At 34.0% G+C, this 26731-nt stretch overlaps 1 protein-coding gene across 15 annotated transcripts in view; it reads right to left on the minus strand.

The window, feature by feature from the left end:
* Positions 1-26731, minus strand: part of LOC123546888 (voltage-dependent calcium channel type A subunit alpha-1-like) — a 363448-nt gene that overhangs the window by 48169 nt on the left and 288548 nt on the right. For 11 of the 15 annotated variants that reach the window (XM_053524572.1, XM_053524564.1, XM_053524568.1 and 8 more), the window contains 16 exons: positions 26008-26067; positions 21666-21776; positions 20817-20898; positions 20349-20476; positions 19488-19600; positions 18607-18719; positions 18060-18191; positions 17625-17697; positions 16536-16656; positions 15619-15719; positions 15196-15234; positions 11242-11372; positions 10705-10826; positions 8435-8567; positions 7563-7752; positions 7252-7358 (listed from right to left, as the gene is read on the minus strand). In XM_053524572.1, coding sequence (XP_053380547.1) covers positions 7252-7358; positions 7563-7752; positions 8435-8567; positions 10705-10826; positions 11242-11372; positions 15196-15234; positions 15619-15719; positions 16536-16656; positions 17625-17697; positions 18060-18191; positions 18607-18719; positions 19488-19600; positions 20349-20476; positions 20817-20898; positions 21666-21776; positions 26008-26067 — 1756 coding nt within the window. Of the gene's footprint in view, positions 1-7251; positions 7359-7562; positions 7753-8434; positions 8568-10704; positions 10827-11241; positions 11373-15195; positions 15235-15379; positions 15401-15618; positions 15720-16535; positions 16657-17624; positions 17698-18059; positions 18192-18606; positions 18720-19487; positions 19601-20348; positions 20477-20816; positions 20899-21665; positions 21777-26007; positions 26068-26731 lie in introns of all 15 variants that reach the window. The other 4 variants (XM_053524561.1, XM_053524562.1, XM_053524565.1 and 1 more) reach the window with 4 other exon arrangements.

The raw sequence follows: 26731 nt of genomic DNA on the forward strand, positions 1-26731 counted from the left end.
TGAGGATACAACAGTTTACATATTGATTATAAATATTGATAGAAAATGAAAAATGAAAAAAAAAATAATAAAAAACAATGGGGGGTGGGGTGGGGGTGGGGTGGGACCAGGTGTAGGTACACAACATCACATGTTTATAATAAATGTTCATGGAAAAGAATGAAAGAAGTTTAATGAAATTCTTCCAATTGGTTGGTTTGTTATGTACAGATCTGTGGATTTTTAAACAATTAAAGGGCAGTAACTATATGGAAAATTGACCAATCGAAACAAAAAAATAAGAGGGCATCGCCAGTATCTTGGTTCATGTCTATTTCAATTTGATGAAATTCTACCTGTAGTTACTGAGAAATGGATGCAGACAGACATTTTTTATTAAATCAAGGGCAATAACTCTGAGGGAAATTGACCAATCAAAAAAAAAACTTGACGGGCATCATCGCAGTATGTTGGTTCATGTTTATTTCAAGTTTTATGAAATTCTACCAAGTAGTTACTGAGAAATGGCTGCGGGCGGACGGACGGACTGACGGACGGACAACGCCATTTCAATACCCCCCTCCCGATTTCATCGGCGGGGGATAATAAAGAGAAACACTGGTAAATAGAGTTCTCGAAATCACAGCATTTATACTGAGTAAATTCAGACTTCGTACTTTATTGTATTTATAACGTGCTAAAAGGAAATCCGAAACAAACCACAACTCAGATATTCGGGCATTGTTTAAAATAACATAGAAACCCCTTTAAATCCAGTCTTACTAGAAAGAGCGCATTCTTGTAACTATGTCACTACGAGAATTCTACGGCGGAAACTTGTTTTGTTTAGCTAAAACAATTGGTCCAAGATAAAATAGACATTCGAAAAGGCATGGTTAGTTGTAGATTGAAATCACACGTAGCCTGGTTTTAAAAATCAAATAAATATTATGTGCATCTTTACAGACAATCAAACTAGAACTAAACGTAAATAGCACAGCACTCATTTAGTATAAAGATCGAAAAAAAAATACTTTTCTGATATATATATCAATTTAAAAAGTAAAGCATTTGGAATTAGAATACAGAAATTATAAACATTTTTATCAAGTTACATCGTCCAATTATAGGAAATACAGAAAGAAAGTGTGTTTTCCTCATAAATGAGAGATTATGAATTTCTGAATAAACTCGGGTTTTGGGAAAGCACAAAACACACAATACAGCAGACAAATTATATATTTTTCAGGTAAGACACAGTTTCACATATGAAACGGGTAGAAGAAAGGAGTATACATGTTTGTTTAAACATGTTATTGCACATACATCGTAATTTAATTAGCGGACGATCAAATGTGATATCTGCATGCAAATATTAACATACTTTATTCTTTTATTTTTTCATTATATATTTACGTTTTATACTTAGCTTGCAGTTGCTTAATTGTATTTGCACTTGTTGATGAGACTAAATACTTCTGACGTTCTTGCTGACATATAATTGTATAATATAATGGTATAAACAGAATGTCACCATACAGATTGTCAAAATGCAACATTGCTAGAGGTTTCCTGTAAAATTATCAATCATCTTTGTTTATCATAAAAGGTGGCATTCTACAACTTTATATCAATGCAATACTCGGTGGATCACATGTGGTGCGGATAACTATTTCAGTGACAATTAAAAACTCCTGCATGGTATTCTTCAATAAAAGAAACCTCACTCTGTACTGTCATGCTGTCTAAAAGGGTAAGATTCATTAAATAATATGTCTTGTAATAATGACAGGCTTAAAACAGAAAAAAAATCAAAACAAATTATTACCTAGAACTCACATGGTAACTTCATTTTGTTTTTATTTGCAATTTACCACTAATGAAATTACTTTAAAAAAAATGTAAAAAAAATAATCTGGAGGCATATCCTTTCGAACACTGGCCTATGGATAAATTGCAAGTATTTTATTGGTAGTTGTATATTGCCCTTAAGAAAGCCGGAAAACGAATTAACGGTAACAGAAAATAATAACTGCCTATTTCCGTTGCGAATTCTCCATTTGGCATCCCTAGGCTGGAACAGACTGGCATGTAATCATCTGAGCTACGTTTACAACCGAAGAATACCGAAGTAGTTTACGGAAATATGTCATTGCAAGGAGATTGCCGATTGCCAATACGTCCATTATCTAAACTAATGTTCAAATTTTGATTTGATTGTCTAAAATAATAAACGGAAAATTGAAATCATGTTTTCTTTATGCTGAATTTCCGATTTACAATGCACTAATAACACGAAATTCTTTCTTATATACCATGCAGGAATTTTACTGATACAGACTTACCTAAGCATACTTGTCTTGCTAAATAAAGTAAACAGAATCTTTGGAGCAAAAATCATAGCAACATTTAAACGTATCTGAGAATAAGCAATTTTGGTGTACTTCTTGGAAACTAAAATTATTTGCAATGGACTTACGTAATACATCATAAAACCTGAAATCATACGCTTAGATGTGCGTGTACACTATCTGTATTCTGAAAAAGTGTCATATTACATAAATTTTAAATGTTTTAATACTATATGGCCTGTGTTGAAATGATGCCAAGACTCTGGAATTTATACAGGCATTGCTTTTACTAAGCGAATCAGAAAGTAATAACGTTCTGTACTTTGATATCTAAAACATAATTAAAAACGACTGTTTGGTGTTCATCCAGGATTCGGCATTGACATCAGTATTTTATGATATACTACGATGTACCATTATTGCTTAAAAAGATTACTTTCGTGATCTACATCAGACGAGACAGGAAAGAGAGCGGGGATGCATGCACGTACAATCGTTCCCTGAGCATAAAACTAATGTTGCAGTGGAGGTTTATTACAAAAGGCGTATTATACGTATTAGTTCCGCTTTGTGACGATTTGCTAGTAGTATGTAAGTGACAAGTGCACAGGCCTGGTTGATGTGTACGCTGTTTAACAAGGGTACAAGATTATTTCAATATTCATCCGCAAGTGTAATTATACAAAGCTGATCTGTAAGGAGATACATGTACATCCTTACTGTAAATCACGTGACTACTACAGGTATTTCATAAGCATAATTCAGCTTGGTAAATGATACACTGTTAATCTGTTGCGTGTATGCAACACATAGACCAGATGAATAAAGTGGTAGCAAGAAACCACAGTGATGTTTACACTGTTTAAGGCTAAGACGCATGTATGTGCGATTACATTACGACATACATATGTATTATATAGGGACAGCAAATGATGTGTAGTTTGAGAATAGGATTAATAAAAAAGAATCAGAACCAGTTCCTGCAGGATCTTCTTACAAAATACATTATAATTACATCAATAGTATTCTTAAACGACAGTGACAAAAACGTCACCTTAAAACATGATTAAAGTTAGAAATTACCTTCAGTGTCATCCTTCAAGGCAAACCCTCAAATTAGGGGTATTTATTTCCAGAAATAACTGCAGAGAGTGTGATAACAAAGCCCAATGACTATCTAGGTACGTATAGTAATATTACATATGTGTTTTGCAATGAACTAAAGAGTAATCAATTAATTCGTCCTCCTCATAACTTACCTATAGCTTAAATATAGTAATATACTTTAAAAGCAATTAATACCGACATAATGTTAAAAGATACAAGTTATGGGACAAATATTTGTACATAACGAAATAAGAGATGCTGACTTAAACATTTTAACTGTAAACAAGACAGTCTATGTGAAGTAAAAAAAGTATATGTTTTTTCTCGTTTTTTTGTTATATACTTTAAACTACTGAACTATTGTTAATAATGATTGAAAATTAATATGGTTATAACAAAATGTTAACCTGGTTAGTGAAAAACAATATAACTCTTATCAACCCAATAAAAATGTTATTTGGTAACCGATTTTGAAGCGTGAATGTATTTATTGACTACAACAGACTGGGTACTGTTCGCGTCGTGAATAATTCTAGATTCTTAATTGGTCACAATGCCGGTTAATTATTATAATGTTTTAATCGAACTACTTTAAAATAATATGCTATTTTTTTTGGGGTTTTCTACTGGTATAAACATCATAAGCACTGTTAACCAATCCATGAGTCGCGCTAGGGATTCTAGGATTATTTGCATGAAGTCCGAATGTGGTTTATACCTGTATAAACTCACACTAAATATCATTTAAGTCTTAGATTTACAATTTTACGGTAGCTTGCTACAAAACATAAATGATTTGCTTTCAATGAGTATCATAATTAATGTCAAGATATCGACCTGCCCAAGTTCAGCTGTAATTCGCCTCCCTGTAAAAATACAGTTCCTGCTTTTTATTTACAACAGCATTAAATCCAGCCGAGGCAATTCAGTCTTGTTCTTAACCGTCCAAAAATTACTCTAAGCTATAATTTAATGTTCCTTCTTGAAAACCTGGCGTCAAGTTTTGAAAGAATTTTTAGAATGACGAAAATCTGTGCATGTCTTTATGAACTTCGTCGAGCAGTCTCGCGGAAATGGATGTCCTTATAGTATTATTAACAATGTTGTTTATACGAAATTCTAACACGACAAGCAAATAGCCTATATGCACATAGGAGAAAATCAGTCAACGGTTATTTTGCGATAACCATGCGCGTGCAAAGTAGTGACGACATCCTCAGTAGCACGAAGTGTAGTTCATATCGTAAAAAAGTAGTTACCATTTTTTTCTAACACTGTTGATACAAGTATGTCGTGTTAGAATCGAAATAACAAGTTCCCAAGTGTGATTTATCGTTGAATAACCCGAGCCTACAGCCTTCGTGATATATTCTTATGCATAAGAACTCAAAACACGGGTTATTCTACGATAAACCACGCTTGGGATCTTATTATTTCTTAAATAAACGCCTTTTCTTTCTATGCAAAATGTGAATGTAAATATTCGCGATTATTAGTGAAAGAAAAACCGCGAAAATTACCCAATCTACAGTGTAAGCGAAAATAAAAATATTTGTACAAAATACTGCAGTATTAGTGATACTGTAATTATATGACACTTGACTGCTTACACATTTGCAGAGCTAAAACAGAAACATTATTACAGGGTGAATGACTAAGGAAATTCTTAAAGCTGTATTAAATATGTAATATTCCGACATGATATTAGTTATTTCTAAAAGCTATTTTTATTGATATTTTTTTTGAAAATTAATAATATCTTTGTTGTTTTTAACAACAGAAGTAACCCATTTGTTAATTAGAATAACAAGGTGAAATGATAGGAGACTGAAGGTCGTACAATGAAAATCATTACATCAGTTCCACTAAAGATGGAAAAGTGTTAACATACGTTGTTTCTTTCTACAGAGAATGTCATGATAATACCGACTGGTACAGCCAACCATTAGGACATAATGTTGAAAATAAAACTTTCAACAGACTTAAACCCTATTTTTACGTTTGCAATAACTGACACGTAAAATTAGTTTGCTGTTCTGACAACTGTATAGCTAAATGCTAGATCTACTTAGTTCGTCCAGAAGTTAGCATGCTTATGGGAACCCTGTCCTTCTACACACTATGTGGTGGGAGATTAATTGACATTTGTCTCAAAACTGAAGTTTGTCTTTCTGTATAGAGGCCCCAAAAAGTCAGTTACAAATGAAAATGTGAAGCTTTAATGTTATTTTTAGAATCAGTGCTTATGGGAAATATTCTTACAGCAAATTTATCTCAACAGAAACAACAAACAACAGTTTCGAAAGTCAAATTTAGATAACTTGGGATATTTCGCTCACTCTTACCTCGACGAGATGCTTTTTAAGCGTTACAAAATACAGATTAGTATAACACAGTCGCAAAATTAATACATTGTATAGTCTTACTAAACGGCGTCACTTAAAATGCGACAGGCTATAGAACAGGTGAAAAAGGGACCGGTTCCATCCAGTTTGTACAATGCAATAATGAAAAGTAAAACATGTGAGAAATAATTCATTTCTGTAGATGTCAGTCAAATACAATGCCATTAACAGTAATTAATTTTAATCAGATATTGTTAGAACAATGTGTAAAACGTTTTGACTGTGGCAATTTTATTTTGCAAAATGGACGAAAATAGATAGATAAAAAGGCTCTGTGGCACTGTTTTAAGGTTCAGAAAATACTAAAGAATTTTTTTTCCAGGGACTTTACAAAATGTAGTCTGTATAACTAGTCAAAATGTACTTTGAATTTAAGTAACAGTCTTCTTGTTTAGATTGCTAAATCCTTTATCTTTTATCAGTAATGCACCCATGAACAGGCATTCGATTAAGTTCTCGGGCATTTACTTAAAAAATAGACATAAATATACAATAAAGTAATGTAACAGTGTAAATGAGAACATGTCTTTTCAATAACAGCGATTTTTTTTCACATCAATGTACAATAATGAAAGCTGAACCATGAGGAAAAAATATAAAAAGGACTAACAATAAAATACAAGTTACATCGAATTTTCATGAAATAGAAATTTAAAAGAGAGAAAGAATACCACTGAAAATGGAAAAAATGGCATTTAAGATGTACAACAATGACGTCGAAATGTAACATCTAAATTACAATATGAATTTTGACATAAGCATTTCCAGCAAATTAATAACAATTTCATAGCGCACACAGTTTCGCTTCAAAGGAAAAGTAAGCTACTCATTTTAGTACAAAAAGGTATTCTTATTATCACACAATAACATGTGCAATGTGCTTTTTTATCATAAGGGAAATAGGTAAATACTGATAAGAAATAATCCAACTCTCATAAGCATTTATTTCTGTAAAACATATTTTCAAGGTAGCTTAGTTATAACAGTTTACTCGGGAATTTATGCATTTGAAATATTAACTTCAGTTTCAGTTAAATGATTCAATAAATTGTACGACTGACAAGTTGCTCTATAACTTTTAGTTGCTATAGCAAGTTAACAAACCAACATGCCTAAGGTGTTAAGACTGTTGGAATGATGCAATAAAGACATAAGAAAAGACCACCAAAACTGATTAAAATAAAATAATCCTTGAACCTTAATTCTAAAAGTCATGTAATGTAATAAAGTAAACAATACATGTTAAAGTCGAAATTATTTTTGACGGCAATTAGTAAAACAAACTTTAGGCTTTTGCTCAAAAGTTTGGGGGAGGTTTTATACAATGTTTCTGTAGAAAAAGTCTTGGGTAGCTTACTTTTAAGAGCGAAAACTGTAAAATGGCATTGGACGTTTTAGAAGGAACTTACGTGAAAAAGAAGGCAACGAGGGCACAGATAACGACAGTAGCATCTAAAATATTCCATGGATCTCTGCAGTAAGCTCGAGGATGGAGGATGATACCTAAATCCACAACCTGTAAAAGTAAAAATAATTGCGTCTCGTACTAGGTGAATGACTTAGACAACGATGAAAGTGATATTTGAACCTATCATCGACTTGAGAACGTTGCAAAATCGGATAAACCATCAAATTTTCAATAAATGCGCTCAGGATAAAGTATTTTGTCTTAAATCAGTTTTTAAATGAAAAAAAAAAACAACAACAACATAACCATTACCTTCAAAATGAGTTCTATTGTGAAAACACCAGTGAAAACATAATCGAAGTAGTTGAGTATGTTATTATGTTCAGAGTGTTCGTCCACTGGGTCTTCGGCAGCTAGAGCGATACTACTCGCACTTATAACTATCATGATGAACAGGTCAAAGTAACGGAGATTGACAACAAAATGGCAAAATCGACGTATCCTGAAATATAGAAAGTATATTGCATGTAAGTATAGACGAAAATACTTCATTATTCTAACTGCTTCATCCCTTACAATTAATTCAATTGAAGAAATAAAGTGCTGAAGCTCTGGAAGAACTAAGTACAGCAAATGAAAACAATTCAGAGACATATGCTGCAAAGCATGCCTTTCATAAAATGATAATGAAGTAGAAGTGGACTGCTTCACACCCTTTATCATGGTACATTGCTATTTATGAAAATAATGTAAATAGAAAAAAATGTTTCAAAAGTTTGCCTAATTTGATGCATTAAGAAAACAAAACAAATCAACCTTCACTGGAAGATAGAATACATTTTCATTTGCTGCACTGTAAGCTTTGTAAATGTCACTCTGCTATCCCTGACTGCTGAGAAAATTGCAAACAACTCTCGTTAAATTCCGCCTTATTTTGCATTTAAACATTTATGAAGAATGGCTGTAACTTGTTTTTGTAACGATGATCTATACAGGATATAGGGACAAGCGGCTTCGAACAAAAGAAAGCCTATTTTTAGTTTTTAGAAGATTGTAAGGAAAACATTCCATTTTCCGCAGATTTATACTAGATTACACATATTTACCTGCATTAGTAAAATACACAAATAATAAAAATGTTCACATGATATAAGAAAAATATTAGAATTTAATTAACAACTTACGGATTTGTAGGCCCAAAAATAAACATGGAACTGTATGGTAACATAGGTTTCGGTTGGCCAAAACCTGGCTCATCCTGACTGGCGTTGGTGTTCTGACGTGGTAGGTCGATACTACTGCTTCTTGTTGATTCAACTGGGAGTAGAATACAAGTATTGAATAATAGGTAAGAAAATAAAATTTATGACTGTTATATTAACTGTTAAGACAAACATTTCTCTTAGCAGAAGTGTGCTTTATAACACAGAGTAATGTAGTAGGATTTAAGGAATATCATAGATACACAATAGACATGTAGCTGGCAGTTTAATCGGACCTACCATAGCCACTTGCCTTAAGCAGCAAGTCAGCTAACTTCAAAAATGGTTTTGGTTCTTATTTCAACTTGTCTTAAGCAAACAGATTTTGTTGCTCCTTTGCATGACTGCTAAATACAGGTTTCACTGAACATGATTTATATCCATGTTTGCGGAAGATACCTCTTTGTATAAAAATGAAACCTAATCCACATTGTATTTTAAAAAGGATTAACGTCTCTGTATTTATTTCTGTGTTATGTATAATATTGTTATTCTATATACTATTTTCTAAAGAGTGTGTGTTTATTGGGACAGTTATTTTGAATGAAATTATCGACAGATAGGTGACTGTTCATTTCATTTAAACGTTTTGCTAAGCTATTGACAACTTAAACTGTATTATTAATAGTTATATTTTACCATATATGAACAGTCGGAATGTTTGTATGTGATTGAACAAAAAGAGTGTTAACATTTAAGATCAGATATCTGGCAGTTTGTTGTATCTAGGCTGAGTGTCTTAACCCTTTCCTGTTAGACAAATTGTTGTCAACATTTTTCATTATTTTACTAATAGTAAGACAACAACATCCAAATGTTCACGGAAGTTATTTATGTTATATTACCACCACAAAACTTCAAATATCTGGCAATTTTCTCGATGAACAACTCCGATAGGGGATAAATATCTGGCAACTTTCTTAAAGAAGTATTTCCATACCGGATAAATATCTGGCAACTTTCTTAGAAAACAATTTCAGACCAGGGTAAGTATCTGGCAATTTTCCAAAGAACAACTTCAAATCTGGATAAATATCAGGCAACTTTCTCAAAGAACAATTTCAGTTCCGGATAGGTGGCAGGCATATTTCTCAAAGAGCAACTTGAAATCCGGATAAATATCTATGAACATTCATAAAAGATATCACAATTTTTATTACCAATATAATTATGCGGAACATTGCATTATAAAATATTTTATATTCATTTTCTTCATCAAAAGGTACATCTTGAAATTTCATGGGAAAATGCCTTTAGAAATGTCACAATGTGCCGGTATCAATGAAAGCAACCAACAAGAACTGTACTTTGATTAAGTGTTATAATATCTGCTGGTCCTTTGGGATCGTAGAATCCATTCAATTGTTGTGCAACATAGTTCAATTTAGGCTGGTGCAAGGGACGTGAGGGTTGTTACACTTCCTATAACCTCTCATGGACTGACTCATTCAAACCGAGTCTGCTTGGATGCATTCTATGCTTCTTAAGGATCCTATAGCTATTTGCTCAATGAAATCAAAAAAAGACAGGATAAATCTTTTGGATGCGTAGAAAACAAGAAAGCAAGTTAATAACAGTCTCCGTTTGATCGTGTCTGTTCATGCGAGGTAATGAAATGTGCATCCTCCTCCCACCCAACTGTACATCATGAGCGTAATTCTGTTACACGGGGTCATTGAATGGATTCCATAGTCCTAAATAGCCGCCAGAATTAATACCACCACTTAGTCCAAGTAGCATGCGACATTTAAAGGCATCTGCAGTGACGGTTTATGCAAGTAGAGTCAAACCTGTGTTAAAGACCACCACTGCACAGAGACCACCTGGCGCTAAAGATCACAGGTTTTGTTTTCCATTTTAACATTTACAGTGTATTTTAACCTGTGAATAAAGACCACCTCCCAATAAAGACCACATTTTGGCATTCCCAAAGGTGATCTTTATAGACAGGTAGGATCACAAAAATACAACCGATCAAATTTAGGGCAAAATATATCCACATACAATAAGGCAACTGACCCGAAAACACATTCGGCAATTTTCATATGATTACGTACTCTCGTTTCGGCTTTCTTCGTACTTCAACGTAGCATATGAATTTCCATTTAAAACCGGAGAATGCCGAAACCGTATACGGAGTACACGTTATGTACCGATTACAATTACGGGTGCACTACTTCATTTGATCATACCTTCTCTGTCCCTGTTAGGTGTACCGCCACTGCGCATATTAACCATCACTTCTTTGTTCAAGTTGTCTTTCAGGTTGTTCTGGCTCAAGTTCGTGTCCAATTTTGTATTACTGAAAGATATACTGTAAGTGAAACAGAGTCTCAGTAATGGTTTGTAAATTACAATTACAGTTACATATATTACAAGAATCATGTTTTTCTGTAAAATATGGTTGTATCATTGTGTTTTGCAAATGATATTACCTACAGGATGATTTAAAGCAAGCGACTTACTGTGCTCTTACATATCCCATTACTGACTGGAAGACTATAAGCTATTAGTTATTATTTTTTCTAGTTAGGATACTTGGACATTTTATGTTTAATGTTCAATAATAAATTAATAGATTTCTACTCAGACAGTTCTTGCATGTCAATTCAAAGATTACTACAGCATTAATAGAATATGAATAACCAAAGTCAAGATAAATCTTCAAAATTTTCAAATGAGGTTTGTAAAATTATAGTCCTCAAAATAAGGTAAGTTTTAATACTTACTACGCAAAGTTTCCAATTTTTGTTTCATCATTATTTTGTGGAGACGGTGGGCATATGTTGATTGGTGGGGGACCCCCTCCAGGTTGGGTACCAAAGTGGTTCTCCATTGCTTTTCCTATCTCATCACGCCGCTGTAATGAAAAATGCAGGTGTGTATGTGCATCATATAAACAAAAGTGAATTCAAAATGTGTATTCAGTAAAGTCGTGACTAGGACAACATAGGGAAGAATAATTCATTGGGCGTAAAAGCAACATCTACACTTCCAGCACGTGCAAATGCAATTTTACAAGCCTGTTGAATGATTCTATAAATTTGGTATGAAAACACACTTAAAAACTAAACATTTCTTACAAAGGCATTTACTAGCAACAAATGAGATTGGAGTATCAGGTCTGGACTTGTTATGGTGAAAAAGGGCAATTTATGGAAATGGAAACGTCACCTAGATCACGAGCAACTGTCTGATCGATGCACGTGAAATATTCCCATGTTACTGGCAACATCCCTTGTTACTTGCAACATTTGAACTAACTGATATTAAACCTATGTATGAATAACAAAGTTACGTACCGGACACGATTCAGACACCGTAAACATTTGACTAACAAGGGCGACCTTGACCTTGGAGTAACAGGACCTAGGTTTTGTGCTCACCACATCACTCCGTTATTGGTAAAATATGTGCCAGGTATTTAATCATTTGATGAATGACATAGTTATGGACCTTTGCCCTCTAAGTGTCACCTTGACCTTGGAGTTAAAGGTGCGTAACATCTTTTGAGATGACCTTTACGTTAACTTTGCGTTTCAACGTCAACTTACATAATACAAATTTTGGGTCTTGTGTTCGGCACAATGTCTCGTAACTGTGAACACCAGAATTGTGACAAGCAATATCAAAATAAATATAATGGAAAGGACACAAAGTAGAAGGTGTAAGTATTCTACCTTCAGATTTAACATGATCTTGAAGTAAAGGACATTAGTTTTGCGAAAGACAAACATCACACTGTCCTTTGTTATTTAATGTACTAACAATAGATGTAGTGACTTCAGGCAACACGCAATTTCATTTATATTAAGCAATTTAGCAATTTTCTTGTATAAATTCTTGTGGAAATTCTATAAAAAGTTAAACATTTGCATTCAATTATCTTTGTTAAGCATAATTCAGTTTTAATTTAGTATAAACATGTAAAGGAGTACCAGTAATTGCAACGCGGTATGACTAATTTTTTAAAAAAATCTTTAAAAGACACTGCCAATTATATAAAACTGGAAGCGAAATACGACGAATTATGTTCAGTTATTTAAGATTACAATATCAATTATGGCAGCTTAAAATAATTTCGGAACCATTTTACAATATGTACGGGCAACAACACAATACCAAATGCATCAGGGTTTTGACTAAGAAACAGAAGCATCTTCTAGAAGCATCCAATGAGTCAAGCTGAACTGTATTATATCACCTCGGATATTCACTTACTCAACAGTATAAGACAAGTAAGTACAAAAATAACTTTTTAGTAAGGCGTTGAAATGAATGTCAATAACATTTCCTTTATTCAGTTTCAGTTAAAGTATATTCGTTTATTTAAGGTCACAACGGTCCAATTTTAGGTCATATGGTGACTTTCAAACTTTTCATGTTGGAGGAAGGGCCCAGGCGCCCCTCAGGACTACTTCAGGCACGGGAGAGCACCTGGGCTGCATACCCGGCCTTCCGAAAGCCGAATGAATGGCTGAGACTGATTGGTTTCTTCATATGAAAGAATTCTGCATTCCACGCGGAGTGTCTAACCATACGCGACGAGAGGCGAGTGATTCAATGTCAGCGACCTTAACCACTCGCCCACGGATGTTCGTGCCGGCCGTCGTTAGTAAGTAAACAGTAACAGTTCAGCTTGCTTCAACGGCGTAATCAAAAATCAAATCTGTCACTTCAAGCTTTCAGTCCATGTTTAAAATAATTGAATCTAAAAAGCAGCAAAATATGCACAATAAAAAATATGCACTCCAAATTATTCCAGCCAAGTGAGCTATTTCAGGAGTTTATTTACCTAATCATAAATCATTCAGTAATTCTCTATAAACGGAAATCTATGACTTAATTAAAGATAATTAGTTACCCATGAAATTTAGAACAATTACAGAAAAGTTTTTGTCAATAAATAATTGTATTAAAGATATGGAGGATAAAATCGATAATTAGATCCTTTAGGGGCGTACATTGCCATTAAGCAAAATAGAACAAGACACGGTTTTACTGAGTCTGTTCATAATAGGTATCGAAAAGCGCAACGTCCTTTACGCCCTCTAGACTTTTTGCCTGTAAATTGGATATTTGGAGAGCAACATTTACGTAATATACGTGAAATACGTTAGCGTCCGACAACATTAACATAGCAAGCCTACACAACAGACAGTTACAAACATTGAAACAGGTTGTAGGTTTTGAATTATTCAACTTTTAGAACATATTTATTTGAACCAAATATTGCTTGACGGTAGCTTCCAAGCCTCAAAATTATGCATCTGTAATACATACTTCAAGACAATAAATTTTAGCTAACAGCAGTTAAAACGGCGCCTAAGTTCCACATTGTTAATCTAACGTGCAGTACGACATTTTAGCCTGCCTATGTTAATAGAGTCGGACATAATGACATACGTTATACATGTGTGCATCCGTCATCAACATCAGTGTTTTCTATGGCAACAAAAGTATGCAATTTCCGTCTTATGATACTAAAGATCTGATTTATTTACACGTGCGTGCTACTTGAAATGTCTGTTTCCAAACCTTATCAATGCGGTATGATACATCTTACACTGAGCATTTAAACATACGAATCAATGTGCCAGAGAAAAGGACTACTTCTTTCATATTATTATGAAGTTGGTAATACTTGTTTGACTATGTTTTACTGTGAAGATTTTTCTAAGCAGATATTGGGGCGTTGTGCAGTGTAAGGATTGTTGTGTGGGTTCTTATATTGCTGAAGACGGTCAAACAGCACTGCTAGGCAAGGCCAAACTTTGACAATGTTTCTATAGCTAGTTTGCTAAATTGTGTATACGACACGTGTTGCTTTGATCAGGTCTATAAATTGTTTCTCATGTCGCTCGATCATTTACAAAGCCTCATCTTTTCGTAAAAAGGCATTTGTAGTTCATACATTGCATAATATATGTGCTTGTTGACTCAATTCATTTCAAAAACAACATACTTTATGAATCAGATTTTCCGAAACTTGGTTGCTCTCGTGCGCAAGTAAACATCTGACCTTGACCGAACGACCTGGAACAATTCTAAATTGACCTAAGCTTCTGCTGACAGTTTAAAGTGTACAACCATGTATACTGATCACCATGACGCAGGAAATGTGGCAAAGAAGTAGCAAAGACATGGCTTTTCACATAAGGCGAATATTAAATTTTTAATTACTCATGCTTAAGTATGAAAAGTTACAAACAGGTGTCAAATGACAAAAATCATGCGCGATTTTAGGTAAAGTACACACAAAGTTATAATGTTAATTTCTGTATTAAATGATATATTAGGTAGACATTGTTTCTTGATTTGATGGATACGGAGACTGTATATATAGATTTCATCTGAAATAAGCCCGGTCTTATACCTTGTATCTTCATAAAGAGTTGCACCCATATAACTTAACTTGCAACTAATTTTGCAAAATAAACATATACCAAACTTAGCTATCAAATTTCTAATTAAGTAAGACCAAAACAAGCGTAAGTCATTAAAAATCTCCAACGAATGGCGTCAGTACTTCTAAATACGTCATGTTCAAAACAAACCCACAAGAATGACGTTCACAGACGTGTAATAAGAGATTATATAAACAATTAGTCTAGACTGAAAACTGTACGCAGAGAGAAGTTGGGGGAATCATGCAAAAATCTATACGGGCTGTCTTCTTTTACCAGATTCATTGAAACCGATTCGTTCAACATGCTGATAATCTTTGGGAAAAATTAAATGAAAAATAGTTTAAATTACAGGGCATATTATACGAAAAATGTAATTAATGACAAAGAAAAAAAAAAAAGATTCTAAAGGTAACAAATTTTGGAAAAATTAGATAGAAATGTAAGAAATCATTCATACACTGTTACCAGTCTGGTGCATCTATGTTATAAATAGTAACTACATGTAGTATATTAATATATCACAAACGGTGAGTGAAATGTTTTAAAATGTGCTTAAGAATTAAAACATGTTTAATCTAACATTTAACTTTGTTTAAAATAAAATGTGCAATTTGGGCTTATCAACGCCGAGACAATACAATCATCTGTTGAGAAGAAAATGTGAATCATGACGTCATAGGTCACGTGTATATTTACCTCCTCGCGTGCGACCTCTGAATCCTCTTCATCCGCCGTTAATTCCTGGGCATTTGCTAAATTGTCGACGGCGATAGCCAAGAATACATTCAGCAGTGTGTCTTAGATTGTGTTAAGGAATATCAAGCCATATTTCTGTTATTGAAATAATTGTTAAAGTGATGTAGTTGTCCCGTAATGACATACTCTCCGTAAGCAATTTCGACATTTTTTCGGAAAGTTATGTGCGCGGTTAGCTACTTAATCTACGAAGAAAGCCGACACCTTACTAGAATACGTAATCACACGGAAATTACTGAATGTCATTATGGGTCTATTACCTTATGTTACTTTCTGAAGAAGACAATATTATATTTAAAATCTGTAAAATGAAATAGTAACCTCTCCTGATTCTTTTGCCGTCAGCAAAAACGGGAAACCTACGCACAGTGGCATTTAAACATTGCGATTTATCTAGTATTACACTACTCCTCACATAAAACACCATTCCACTGTTTGTGCTATCTTTATGTCTCTAGTTCGACACAGGTTCGCACTAACTTTCAGAAAAACAACTTTGAAATTTATTTCTGATGTCATGATCGACGTGTATAAAGTACCATAAACGTCAACTTCTCGAAATACAATGCTAATACGCACTAACAGTCGGTACATCTGCTACTGGAACAGTTTAGAGTCATTCTGGTTACCCCTTACATACCTTAGAAAGGTATGATGACCGTTCCAAGCCGGTGCCCCACTGTGTTCCTTTATTTATTCGTTTTGTCATCGTGTGTCTACAATGTGTGTGTACGTGTTGGCAGTGTGCACATCTACGTGCTGTGAATTTCTTTTTTGGGGAGGCTGCGTTTTTGAAACGTGGCATTCCCTGTTTGATATTTATCCTTGTTTTTTTATATGTTTAAGAAAAAGGATACAGTTGCCAAAGACAACAAGTATAATGAAATATGAAGAAAACACCATTCCATATCCTTCTATACCACCGCCTGATCGTATACCAGAGTACATCACTTCATTCCAATCTTCTCCAGTCAATATCTAACATAAAATACAGATTTGTATTCATTCACATTTATTGTTTTTGGTAGTATCTTTTACATATAATTTTACTTTCTCATAAAACAGTGTATTCTAAATAACATTTATTTGTGTTTAAAAGTGAAAAGAATATTAAACTGAAATATTTCCATCTTAATTAACCCTTACCCTGCTAAATTATTATAATGATCGTGTTCATCTTTCAATTTGGACAATACCATTGACTGTTAAAAGGGGTGCTTACCAAAAAGATACCGTCTGAATGGCGAACAGTGCAAACCATGATCAAACTGCATGGATGTGCAGGCTGATCTTGGTCTGCACTGTTCGCAAAGGCAGAATCACTTGCCGCAAACAGGCTAAGGGTTAAATAAAAGTTCCAAAAATCACAATTAAAATATTCAGTCAAATATTTTATGACATTGATTCAATCGTAAACATATTTTATTTATAGTTGTTTAACAATTCCCGAAGAAAATATATGGTAAAAAGCACTGATCAAATACGTCATGTCCAAATTTCGAACTGATTATGCGGCTTGATTGGCAAAAGCAATATTGTTAAATATAAGAACATATTCTATCTAAATGTTATTCAGCGCAGTTCTTTATATGCTTATATGCAAAAGGTAGTGAATGCATATGAGCCGTGCCATGGGAAAACCAACATAGTGGGTGTGCGACCAGCATGGATCCAGACCAGCCTGCGCATCCGCGCAGTCTGGTCAGGATCCATGCTGTTCGCTAACAGTTTCTCCAATTCCAATAGACTTTAAAAGCGAACAGCATGGAGCCTGACCAGACTGCGCGGATGCGCAGGCTGGTCTGGATCCATGCTGGTCGCATACCCACTATGTTGGTTTTCTCATGGCACGGCTCATATGTTTTTGCGCAACTATTGAGATTAACTGTAAACAATTATTTTCTACTTGTGTACTTTCTTTACCTGCCGGTGAATGAATAACTAACCTGGAAAACTGTCAACAGAGCTATAGGGAATGTATCAAAGTGACTTGCAGGACGCCCCTCTTCAAAGTTCATCCTAAAAACAACAAAAAATATTTTTATTCAATCTGTTGGTGCTTAATAGCTTTAAAAGAAATCTTATTTCTTACAATTCCTCGGAGCATTTAACAGATTTTAAGAGACATCAAAAGAAATGAAGACAAGATTTTAATTCATAGAGTAGTCTCTTTAGAATAATGCATACCATCGGCATTTTTATTTCAATAGATGTCAATGAAAAAAAGACAGTATTGCAGATTTTTTAGAAGTATTTATTATAGCTCGATTTTGATGATACATATAAACCTATTCTAATCACTCAAAAGTCCGCTTCATTCCTGGAAAATTTAAAGCAGAACATGTACTGAGCAATAATAAAACACGCATGTATGTACTTACTCTCCCCCGAATAGCTGCATCCCAAGTAAGGCAAATATAAGGATAAATAAGAAGAGCAGGAATAAGAGACTGATGATGGAGCGCATGGAGTGTAACAACGAGATGACTAGATTACGCAATGATGACCAATACCTGAAAATAAAACACCGACATTATCATTTGATAAAGCTAAACTGTAGATGTAGGAGTTAACATGGTCGGCACTTCGAGTAATAAGGAATTCAAGTTGAACATGGGTAATGCCACAAATACAATTACTTTTGAAATCTAACGATCTTGTCATGTATATTCCTATTCGTTAATTGTTTACCATATACATGTACTGAGAAATTACTAATATTCTTAGAGACTGGTATCCATAATATTAATTCGAACGAACAAGCAACAAGTTTCCAGTCTTTTACCTCGGTAAGTTCATATCCTAACGAAATAGCTATTTTGTGTAAGGACCAAGGAATTCAATACTCACAAAATTAAATGATTTTACACTCTAACACTTTACTTTTGTATTTTGTATAAGCACAGTAGTAAGGAAAGAGGGACATACCTTGTGACTTTGAAAATTCTGAGCAGCCGAAGAGCACGGAGAGTACTAATACCAAAAGAAGCACCCTCCTTAAACTCGGACCATATAACTTCAAATATACTACCAACTATCACCTGTAAACATAGTATGAATAATATACAGCTCACGTACAAACTATTTAAATTATATCATAATCTCATAGTAAATCCTAATATATGCAAATGATTTTGAAAACACAGATATTCTTGCGGCAATATTCGCATGCATTAAAATAGTAGTTTTTTTGTCTTTTCAAGTTCTTATGATCATAGACTACTTGGAGCTCCGTAACAATTAGGTCTGATTGTAATACCGTAATTTTGTAGTTCAAATTATTGTTCAGCGATATCGTTTGCGAAAACGAAATTTATTAGTTTCATAAAAATTGCTTTTAGTGGTATATCTGGTGTGAAATGTAATAGTTATCTGACTTAACAGGAATTGTTTTCTTGTACATATGTGTTTTTATTCTAACAAATGCAGATGTACTAGAAGAAAGCTCTGTATGAAAAAATTCCAGTTACAAAACGTTTCTGTGAATTGCTTTATGACAAGGAGACACACACAAGACAGATATCCTACAGGCAAACATTCTGTACATATAAATAACGATCTTAAGCGGTCAGTCAAGTCAGAGACACAATTGTGCTACTATGGGCAGTTGTGGATTAGAACAAAATGTCAATTCGAGATGCAATTCGATTGTCTTCTTACTGCGATTGGCTGCTTAATACAGGTGTCAACTAAGTCGGTATCGACTGTATTTGAATAACACGTCACTGAACTGAATAAAGATAGTATGCTGTTCTGAACAGCTTCAGTTTGCCTAAAAAGTGAATAAACGATAAACATATCATACTTACAACACAGTCAAATATATTAAACGAAGACTGGAAATATGTACGCACTCCAAGGCCGTACATTTTGATGATCATTTCCATCATAAAAAGTCCCAGAAATAAAAATTCTGTAATATCTGAAGACAAAAACGTGTATACACATTGACATTTTTAATTGTACAAAAGAAAGTATTGGGTTACGAAATAGAATATGTAGATCCTAAGTTCCTAACCCGGGGCCCGCTTGATAAACTATAAACTAGACAGAGAGCATCAACAGGAAATTGTTTAGCTAGGCCGTTTTAGATTTATTAAAGTTTATGTTAGAGTGTGTCCAAATACAAGGACTGTCTAGTTACTGACTTGACATCATTAGTCACCTATCTTAATCGCGAAAAGGAAACATCTGTGCAGATTACAGTAAAGTATTGTTTTTTGTTGTTGTTTTTTTGTTTTGGGTTTAACGCCGTTTTTCAGCAGTATTTCAGTCATGTAACGGCGGGCAGTTAACCTAACCAGTGTTCCTGGATTCTGGACCAGTACAAAACTTCCCCACATGAATCAGAGGTGGAGGACTAATGATTTCAGACACAATGTCGTTTATCAAATAGTCACGAAGAACATACGCCCCGCCCGAGGATCGAACTCACGACCCGGCGATCCGTAGAGCGTTTTTTAGACCAACGCTCTACCTACTGAGCTACGCGGGCGGGCTGGTAAGTATTGTATTTAAATAATATATCACTGTCAAATGCTTAAATCCGTATATATCACGGTCAAGTGTTTGTTGAATCCGTATATTTTACAATCAAGTGTTCAAATACCTATATGACTGTCAGGTGTTTAAATCCATATGTTTGTATTTCTACATTTTTATATACTTACATAAAAATTGTGTATGCCACTGCGGTTGTCCGTAGTGTTCTGAGGCCACAGAAACAGTGTTTAAAAGAACAAGAATTATCACAGTCCAATAAAATGCTTGACTTTTGATTGCTCGACGGACAGCATATCTACAAAAGAAACATTTCTTGTATCAGAAGTCTTAAATATCACTGTCAACGTCTTGCGAAACAAACCAAAGATTTGGTCTAATTATACGAGACTTATTTTGTTTTATTACAAAAATCTTAAAAATGTGATTTTTAAGTACTGTTAGACTTCAATTCAAAACTTTGACTGATGAACCAAATAGTTTATTTCCATTTAAATGTAATGAACAGTTTCATGACAAAATAAAAATAACAAAACTATGCCTATATACGTTTGCATTTGAAACGTGTATTTACTTACATGGATGCCACTGCATAAACATTTACAGGTATATATATTCATTCTACAATTATGTGTTACCTTAACCGTTTTTCTGCTTTCCAAAACGTGGCATATTTCCCTGTTGTTCTCCTTCCACGGAAATTCCTTCCAAGAGCATTGCCTGAAACAAATACACGTTAGAGAAATATTAGTAAAATGATTAACAGGGAACTTTACTGTTTGTCATATTTGCTTACAAAAGACCTTTAAGAACATATCTATGTCAGCAACAAGTTTTATACGACAAACATTTCGGAACACTTAAGTTTATTGTGACTGTTGGAACACATTACCAAACAGCAACCCTTTAGCGCACTAATATCCGCAACAATATGAGCTCTTTAGTACAATGTACTATTTAGTACTGTCAATTATTAATCAACAATCAAGACACTCTCGAACAACTCACCTTCCTGTACACTCAGTTATTATCAACGATTGGGGCACTCCCATATAACAAACGCTTTGGTACATTCGATTATCATAAATGATTTATACACCCTGTGCAACACATCTTTTGGTACACGCAGTTATTATCAACGATTAGGACACTCCCTTGTACCCGAGGAAAGCCCATCTTTGGTACACTCAATCCACGAGTGGGACACTCCTGCGCAATACACTGCTTTGGAACATTCAGTTATTATCCACAATTGGGAAACTCATTTCAAACACATTTTGGTACGAAAACTTTGGACACATCCGTGCAACACTTCTTCTGGTACACAGAAATATTTTCAAAGACTGGGGCACTCATGTACAACACATCATTTGGTACATTCAGCTATCAACGAACGAGACTTACTTGTGAAAGAAAACTTTTGGTACTCTCGATTATCACCAACAAATGAAACACCTATGTACAACCGACCTAATTGGTTCACTCACCTATATTTAGATCTCCTAATAAATCGTCTTCATTGTTGTCGTCATTGTCATCATCGTTGTATTTTCCATCCTGCAACTGCTTCATCTTTCTTGCTGCTGCTCTCCGCCGAGCTTTAGGTAGGAAAAAAAGGTTATTTATCATTTCACTAGAATTTACAAGGTAGTTTACTACGCGTTTTCTTATTAGAAATGTGGATTTCATTAATAATGATCAATCAAATTTTTGATTTTTGAAAAACCTAAAAAATACTATTTATGAAATTCATACTTTTACAATACCACTCTTGTTTACGTAGCGTCGTGGTCGTTATTTAGATCATCTTTTACCCTAATAACATGAGTATATTGTGCATATCATATTGTATGTTTGAAGAGCTGAGAATTTACGACGTCACTGCCTAGCACTGAAGCTTATACCAACTGCGACATCGCCACAACGGCAATTAAAACGTTGCGCAAAACTCCAGCACACAAGGCAGGGCGGCTATTTGTATATAATCTTATTTTTCATAAGATATTTACTCTCTCAAATGTATCTGGACCGATATCAAGCTAGGGAATCATAAACAATGATATTTCATACACATCTAACGTCAGGACCAGTACTAAGAAAAGTGTGTTACCACGAGAACAGTTTTCGGAGACTACGGTGAAAAATAGTACCACATACAAAATATCCCCCAAGACGTTACATATTGGAGTATTTACAAATATATTTGCGTCATCTCCGCAACGTTTAGGTGGTGGAGGTGGCGTAGTCGGTATGTGTTGTTACTTCAGTGCTAGAATAATCAGGCTCCAGGTTCGACTCCCTGCCCATATATCATAAAAAGTGATGATTAAAATAGTTTTCAAGGGCACTATATCATATGTATGTTAAAACAATCTAATTTTATGTATAAAGAAATACAGCAAATTTATTTCTGTAGCAAATTTATTTCTGTAAAAGGGCAGTTGTCATGGTTTTTAATCATACTTTTGGCATGACATGATTATATTATTATGAATCAATCCACAAGTAATTTGAGCAAATCGCCTGCTACTGCCGGCTACAGATAACTGGTGTTAGTAATATTTGTTACGCGAATTACAACTAAACGACACAAAAAAGAAAAATAGAAATGACATGTACTTCATCTCAAGCATTTTCTCAATGTTAGTATAATACATTTAAACACCAACAGACACTTCAAATGACAGAAACTCTTCAAAGAAAAAGTGTGTTGACTAAAATGCAAAAATAAATATTGTGCACACAATGATATTGCTATTAACAATTCAGCGAGAAGTGCTTGGGATAAAACATTAGCTTGACCATTGCCCGAGTAAACTGTTAACACAGGCTGAAGCTAACAGATGCTCTTGCAGGTATTTTTTCTTGATATTATAAGTAAAAAATGTACCAAAGCTGTACTGATGCGTGAAACAAAGGACTATCTCAATGGTTATATTGTATGACTGAAAGTAAAAGAGGCATTACCGCACCACATGGTTAATGTAGGAGTCATGGTTCTTCCGGCAAACAAATACTATCTAGACTTCATTTAATCACTGTGTATTTAAAATTATAAAACAAGAGACTTTTAAGCTTTAAACGGTTGATTTCAAATATATGATATAAATGTATAACTTAATTGCTTGCAATTAACAAAGTAAAGCTGCAAAGACCTCAAATCAATTAGGTCCATGCCCTAGCAGTGTCAACAGTTTTACCCCAAACACTTAAAGTTGTTTCAGTTTTATTCCGAGTTATGTAAAATCAAAATTTTGTGGACAAATAATGAAATCAATTAATGATTTATATTCGCTTATAGCTTTGAGTGGTTCTTAGAGTTAACTGAAACAAAACCGACAAAAAATAATAAAGTAGAACCCACGATCTTTTTTTTATCTATTGTAGTACTACTGTATCTAGTGGAATACACATGTTCTCAAAATAAATTTGCCAAATAAGCAAGTGTTTACGTTAATTATGAACGAAGCGTTTTCAAAATAAATCTTTTTGGAAATTAACACAGTCAATATAAATGTCTTCGTGCTAAGGCTTTGCTGTATGAAAAACTGCAAAGTTTTCCGTGCTCTTTTCATAGGCAGGAATGGTTTCAAAACGTTTACAAATTCTGAACTGGTTTATAGAGACTGTTTGTTAAAAATGCCTTGTTACATATGCTTGACAACCACGTGCCTGTTACATACCTGTGTGACAAAAATATTTTCTTCAATGCAAAATGTCAAACAAGTACAGAATTTTTTTTCTTAAATGCACAATATTAAATAAGTACAGAATTTGTTAACGTCTGGAGACAAGTATGCGCAGGCATACGACATGAAATTACGATGTTATAATATGTTATATTCGAAGCATAAACTATATATATGTTTAGAATTTGAATATAGATAAAATAAATAGCCTGGAATATCTGTGTTTCCTAAATTTGCTTAAATCAAAATATTGAACCAAATAATAATTGAACATGTATTATCCAAAGATACGGGTATGTTAATCGCTTGATTTCAACAAAATAATATCTAACCAACTGCAGAAAGAAGGGCAACATTCGCCAGTCCCAATCTTTAAATGTATTGCTATCTAATAAATATTGCCCACAAAATAAATGATTTTACACAACAAAGCATTACCTTCTTCTTCTTCTAGTTCTTTCTTTAATTTAGCTAGTTAAACAAAGCTCCGTGTTATTTTATTATGAAGACACTAATGAAACGAAGTTGTTGCTATAAGCGACTTTGTTCTGTATTATTCTATTTTTTTGGTTCCCTGTTCACAAATGGCTTAGAACGGGGGGATTATACAGAACAAGAGACCGGCCACGTTTTTCGTAAAATTATCAAATATTTTAAAGGTCATCTGATGCATTTATAAATGACGTGATCCGGTGACGTCAGAACGTCATGATGTGATATTTAATTATTATATGCGTACAATATCTTATCTACGACGCAGCTATGTACAAAACAATGCACAGAAATATATAACCAGTAAACAATCCTTTCGAGATATTGTAATCAACTTACTGTATATTAAATTAATGATATAGAGGGTTCAACGCAATAAGGGCGTATCTACATATAATAATTATATGTAGATACGCCCTTATTGCGTTGAACCCTCGATATACAAGAAAACGAATGGAAACACTACATAACTGTTTACAAAGTCGCTTATGGGAACAAACAAACGTTTGCATCTACCTACACAATATTGGCAAAAGAGAATAAAACATGAATTGAAGCTGAGAAGTTGCACAGATCAAATTAAGACCTGTGCACCTTCTTGGCTTCAATCTTAAACTTTTTTGTATAAGCTAAGCTATACAACATATAAACAGTTAAACAAAGCAGCCTAATAAAAAGTAGATTAGTTACAAATTAACTTATATTTCTACGTAATTAGAAGCTTGTAAAGTTTGTGAAGACAAATTAATGTACATAGAAAAACAGAAGAGTAACCAATGATAAATTGTCAAGGCTGATGTAAGAAAACACGGAAGTTTATAAACATGTAGGTATTATACAACTATTTTAGAAATCTATAACATATAGCTGTTTACTGCTTTGGACATATGCCTGATGTTTTAGATATAGATACAAAACTAAAGAAAGGCTGCAAATGCAATTTGTTTAAACATGAGGCGATTTATATGAAATATTGTCATATCTACGGTAAAATATTAATTAGTTCATTATTAACCCTTATCATGCTAAAAACGACTGATTCTGCCTTTGCGACCAGTGCAGACTAAGATCAGCCTGCACATCCGTGCTGTCTGATCATGGTCTGCACTGGTCGCCATTCAGTCAGTATCGTTTTGGTTAACATCCCTTTTATCAGTTAATGGTCCTGTCCAAATTGAAAGATGGACAAGTTCATTATAGAAATTTAGCAGGGTAATGGTAAAACATGAGGCGATTTATATGAAAGATTGTCCTATCTACGATAGAAATATTAATTCATTCATTCTAACTTTAAAAGTATTAAGACTATGTTTAGACATAATTCGAGATAAAGGTACATTCAATTTGCTTTCTGAATGAAACTGTATCGATGTTTTCTCTTAAGAACAGTAAGGTTCGCCTTGCATAATGTTTTAATGGATATGTGTTGTAGAGTCCTGTTTTGGAAGACACATTATTTGGCAGTACAATATATATTGCACAACTATACAGACAATATGAAAAGCAGGAGTGTAAAAATACCGTCACAAGCATTGTTGAAAGCATGGGTTGTATCTTTTGTTAAACAAACTGCTCACAAAGGGGTTTAAGGTTCTAGTGTGTAGATGATAAGAAAAATCAAGCTTTAAATGGAAAAAAAAACAAATACCTTCTATGATTTTAATCTTTTCTTCGTCTGTTGTTCTTTCTTCATTTAAAATAACTTCCTCTACAAAGAATAAGAAACATTCAGAAGGGTCAAACACTGCATAGATAATAACTTTAATAAGATATGATACACCGTTACTCAAATTATCCTGCTATCATCAGGAAAATAATTTTACATTTGAGCCGTGTACATGAGAAAATCAACATAGTGGCTTTTTGCAACCCAAACATGGATCCAGACAGTCCAGCGTATCCTGCGCAGTTCTGGTCAGGATCCATGCTGTATCGCTAAACAGTTTTTCTAATGCAATAGACTATTGAAACGCGAAATGCATGGATCCTGACCAGACTGCGCGGATGCGCAGGCTGGTCTGGATCCTTGCTGGTCGCATACCCACTATGTTGTTTTTCTCATGGCGCGGCTCATTTGTTTGCAACAATACAGTAAAAAGTAAATTGTAAAATCACTCATTAAATAAAGAAAAAATATCTATTAGCACAATTCTCTTTTATCTAATGTTGCATATTTCGGCCAATAAACATTGTAGTATATGACATGGGAAATGATTTACCAGAGCTTGTTTTTTAGTCGCCTGGGTAACGAACACTTATGGTTACGTTTTTTGGTCGTTACGTTCTTCCTTGTCTATCCAGTATAAATAGTGCAATTATCCATATGCAGGTTATGTTCTGGGAAGTTACACCAGTAATGCTATTATAGATAA

Source organism: Mercenaria mercenaria, chromosome 15, assembly GCF_021730395.1.
Source record: "Mercenaria mercenaria strain notata chromosome 15, MADL_Memer_1, whole genome shotgun sequence".
Lineage (NCBI taxonomy): Eukaryota > Metazoa > Mollusca > Bivalvia > Venerida > Veneridae > Mercenaria > Mercenaria mercenaria.